We start from the raw sequence: 4,618 nt of genomic DNA on the forward strand, positions 1-4,618 counted from the left end.
CCCGGAGCCGGACGCCACAGTCTTATCGTAAATTGGATAATCGAATCAAACAAACGGCCGGCGGGGCTGCTACTTAACGACCTGGCCCAGCCGCGGGTGCCTCGTCGTCGTCGTCGACGACGGCCTAAACGGCTTATTTACCCAAATCACCCGAAACGGTCAGTTGATTCAATTTAGAGCCCAATCAACGCGGAACGCACTTGACGCGGTACCAGACGGTGACGTTGACGTCGGCGTCGCGATGTCTTTTTTCTGCGACTCTGACGTGCCGAGGATGCGGACCTCGGCACGACCGAGGGAAAGAGCAAAAAACTCACGGACCTCCCGGCCGGAACGCTCCAAATCGGTCGGTCAGTTCGCTTCGCTTCTCGTTGCACTGTGGTCCGAATCCAACAACGCCGGGTCCGTCTTCCTATCGGCACGATCTTCGGTGAGGACGCTCCGGTTGAGGAGTCAGTCATTATCGCGAGTGTCCCCGTGAGCATGGATCAAGCCCCGAACGGTCGCCGTGAGCCGTCACCGTCGCGTTTTTTACCGTGACTCTTCCGGGACCGAGCGCGTTAATTGGTGTTTATGCTGGCCAAAGCAAACGGACCACCGCAACAAAACCCCCGCACCGGATCGATGTAGTTTCTAGCGGAACGCTTTGCTCTTCCTCCAGTGCGCTTCAGTCGTCATACGGTGCAGTGATAGTGATTAGTAGTGGATCGTGAGTCGGGTCGCGGCCCGCACGGAAAAATGGAACCCTCGGCCATCTCGTTGGTGGCGCTGCTCACGGTAACGGTCGGGCCCGGGACGTGGAGCTATCGAATCCATCACCTGGAGCCGGAACCGCGCCACCATCTGCAGCAGGACCTGATGGATTTCATCGATCTCGTGCCGTTCGATGACGTGCAGCAGTTGATGCAGTATTACTACCACTACGACGCCGAGGTGGAGAACGCCATCGACTACGTCTCGACCGAAGACTACACCCAGATCCGGCTGGACATCGTGAACCTCAGCGAGGTGCGCAGCTTCCGTCGGTATCTGGACAGTATCGGGTTCAGCGTGGAGAAGATGTGGGCCGAGCTGAACCAGCGCTTCGACGCGGACGACATCTTCGTCGAACCGGACGAATCGCTCCGAACGTGTGAGTTTTGGGAATGGCCGCTAGTAAGGAGTGCAGCGAGCGCGTGTCAGTCAGCCAAAGTAACTCCATTATTCAATCACTCAGCGTGGTTCGCCGTTTTGTGCCACCCGTTCGAAACAATTTCAATCTAAATTGATTCCACAGACCGCCTTTTAGTGCCCGGCCGGCCGAATGCAACCGGAAGGAAGCGGACACAATTACTTGTGTCCCGCCCGGTCCCGCCCGACGTGGTAATCTTATTCTCAGGCGGCTGCGTAGAAGCGTGTCCCCTCCTTTGACACATTTCCGTTGCGTTCGACGGCGACGACGGAAGTCGAATCAAAGCGCCGGATATGTGGCCGCCCGGTGGAATGCACTGGAATCGAAATGGAATAATATTCAATTAAATTATTTACGATTTAATCCTTACGTCGGGTTGCCGAGGTCCGGTAGTGTGTGTAATTGAGGCCGTTGCATTTCATTGTGGTCGGATCTCGGTCTCCCACGAAGTACGACGATGATGATGATGATGATGATGAGGAGTGTTTTCTACAACCTCTGGCCAGGTACTAGCCAACCAATATGCGGACCGATAGATTGAGTTAAGCTGTCGTCATACAATTACGATTCGATAGTACTCGAAGTTTGCGCCGGAAATCTGTCAACAGTGTGGGACACAACGCTGGCCAATCGGTCGAATCCTTTATGGGCAGCAATATCGGACAGACATTTTTAACATTCAATGCAAGCCGTCTCGATGCTTAGGAACCGGATCTCTATCTTTTCTAAATTTTGTCCACCATTTTCCAATCGGTACTGCAAAATATGTCACCAACACCGTCGGTTCGGGTCAGGTCACCCTCAACCAGTAACCGACCGCAATCGCCATCGTGCGGTCTGCTCGGCGATCCTGGTTGATGACAATTTGCTTGATTGTATTTGATGACGCTGATGAAAGTTGTGACGATTGCATTTCGGTGCCAGAAGGCCCGGTCCGCTCTGCGTTGATTCGTTGCTTCGAGAACCGCAGCTCGCAGAAAGCTAATGAAGGCCGCCCGTGTAGGGCCCGGCGGCCACCGACACTCACATACGCCCGGCCAACATAATCCAGAACGTCGCCGTCCGCCAGAAGTCGGCCGAAGTGAGCGCCCCGAAGCAAAGTGTACCAAATTAAATTATTAATCAATTACTGTTTGCTATCGGCCGAGCCAAGTCAAGCCTCGCAATGGAACGCAATCAGTAATGGTTGCGCCCGGTCCCGATTGCCCGACCCGAGGCTGTCGGGAGTAAAAATCGAAAAACAATGCACTCCGGGTAGGGCACTTGGGGGCACAGGGTCCACAGTTCCCCCACAATCATAGCTGAACCCTGTCTGTCCTGTCCGTATCGTATCGATTGCAGTAAATCTCACCACCAGGGGATTGAACGGATTAGTCGATGACATATTGGCACTGCTGCCCCAGGACGAAATAATCCTGCTTTTCTTCGACAAGCTCGAAACGAGCGACGACTTCTCCCACTTTTTCGAGCAGATCGGGAGCGGCGAGTTCGAGAACGTGCTCAACACGCTGCAGGTAAGTTCCTGGGGCGGGTCTTCTTTGGGCGACCGGCGATAGTAAAATCAAACCCACTTCCACTTCCCCGAAGCCATCCACCGTCAATCAACGGGATTGATCCCTAAGCCCCGGGTACCGGGAGAAAGGCCACCTCCGGGCCAGTGACGGAAAATTGATTCTTGGGCAAAAGTTTTCCCCCCTTCCGGGGCCGGCCGGTGTTATGATTACGGCCATTTTGTGAGTCGTTTTCTGTGGACAGATTTTTTATTCCTTCTTCGGTTTTTTTTTTCCTTTTGAAAGTCTTCACAGCAGCTGCGGATACTACTCTGGCGACTGCAGCAGCACGGATTCGACATTCCCGGCTGGGTGCAGCTGGTGCAGAAGTATTTCAGTTTCAGTAGCTTCTGAAGCACGACAACAACAACAACACGCCCAAACTGCCTAAATTATGACCGTCGATTTAAGTGCGAGTTAATAGAGAGTTAATAAAAATCGAAATAATAATTAGCGACAGTGAAAGAAAATTACCACTAAACTGGGCAGCTTGGGCCTCACCCGGATACGTATCGTTTCAAGGCTACTGTGAATGTGAGGCCCATGGCTACCAGATGTAGATGGCCTGGAATTGTTCCATCATCCTTCATTTATTGTAATCCACTAATGTTCACACTCTTAGCCTTAGCCAAATCAATTGCCCCGACATCATGCTGGGCCATTATTGCGCGCCTAACAACCCGGCCTCAGGAAGCCATTAGAGTTGAAGGAAGCAAGAAAAAGGCAGCATTCAATTCCGTCGTTACCGGGATCGTGGCCCAAGCGGAGGGCCATTATTTTCGCTTCGCTACCCGCCATTATTCAGTTCCGTTGGCGTTGGTTGGAGTTGATCAAAAGCGCGTGCGACATATGACGGCATGGTGTTTGCGTGACGCAGCCGACCCCCGGGTTTAAACTGTTTACTTCCTACAAACACGCCAGACGCAACCAGCCAGCTGCGCCGGGCCAGGGCAAGAAGCATGAAAAAGAAACAACAACTCACGCCTCACGGGAGAGTAAACATCGAAACCCGGCCCAGCGGTGGCCCAGCCCACCACTACGTTGGTGTGTGTGTGTGTGTGTGTGCAATAAACACTACAAAACTCCAGCCAACCAAGGAGTTCACGCTATTAACCCGTATCTTGGCCGACCGGATCCGGATCCCCGTCAGATCGTTAGTTTCACGGCGGCACGAACTTCCAGGAATTAGTTGTGTGTGTGTTTGTGGCGGAGGCGAAGGATAAACTCCTGGTGCCCTTCACCGAGAAAGCTTTCTTCGGGCCGCGCGTAGCGACCACCCAGCTTCTTTTTAACACCCCCCCGGGGGGGGCGCTAGTTAGTTAGCGAGCTTAGTGCACCCTTTTTTCCCCCTTTTCCCGGGCGAGTTAATCCAGCCAGCATGCTTGTTAAGTCTATTTAACGGCCGCGCAACCTCGTGGCTGCTCGGGACCCTGTACTGTAAATCTGCAAACCAAGCGGGTTGCGACCCCTTTCCGGGCAGGGCAGGGCTGGCCCAATAAGCTTTTCACTCGCCGCTCGCCAGGAGAGTGCTCGAAGTGCTTGATTCAATTTATTATGCTTTGAAAAAACGAGGCACAAACGTGATGGGGCGGCCCATTGGGAAGTGTGCCCTTCTTTTAACGGCCAGCCACGACGACGCTCGCGCCACACAGATGTTCCCCGTCGCGATGCGCGGCGAGGATGTTTCCGACGGTGAAAGCTTCGGCTCGGTGGCCACCCGGTGTACGACTTTGTCTTTCGGTTTAATAAACTTTCGAAATTCAACAGTAAACAGGCAGCGGTAAATTAAACGGCGCACCGTCGGGCCGGCGGCCGGGAGAGCGAGCGGGCGGAGTTTTCCGATTTTCCTAAACACCGACAGCGGGCGCGGCAACGGAAGAAGAAACAAAAACCACAC

At 53.7% G+C, this 4,618-nt stretch overlaps 1 protein-coding gene across 1 annotated transcript; it reads left to right on the forward strand.

Annotated features, from left to right (window-relative positions):
* Positions 1-370: 370 nt before the first annotated feature.
* On the forward strand, positions 371-3,747 carry LOC128277930 (protein G12). Its single transcript, XM_053016538.1, has 3 exons — positions 371-1,132; positions 2,513-2,685; positions 2,968-3,747. The coding sequence occupies exons 1-3, from the start codon at positions 739-741 to the stop codon at positions 3,073-3,075; spliced, it is 675 nt and encodes a 224-aa protein (XP_052872498.1). The 5' UTR covers positions 371-738; the 3' UTR covers positions 3,076-3,747.
* The last annotated feature ends 871 nt before the right edge of the window (positions 3,748-4,618 follow it).

This window comes from Anopheles cruzii, chromosome 2 (assembly GCF_943734635.1).
Source record: "Anopheles cruzii chromosome 2, idAnoCruzAS_RS32_06, whole genome shotgun sequence".
Lineage (NCBI taxonomy): Eukaryota > Metazoa > Arthropoda > Insecta > Diptera > Culicidae > Anopheles > Anopheles cruzii.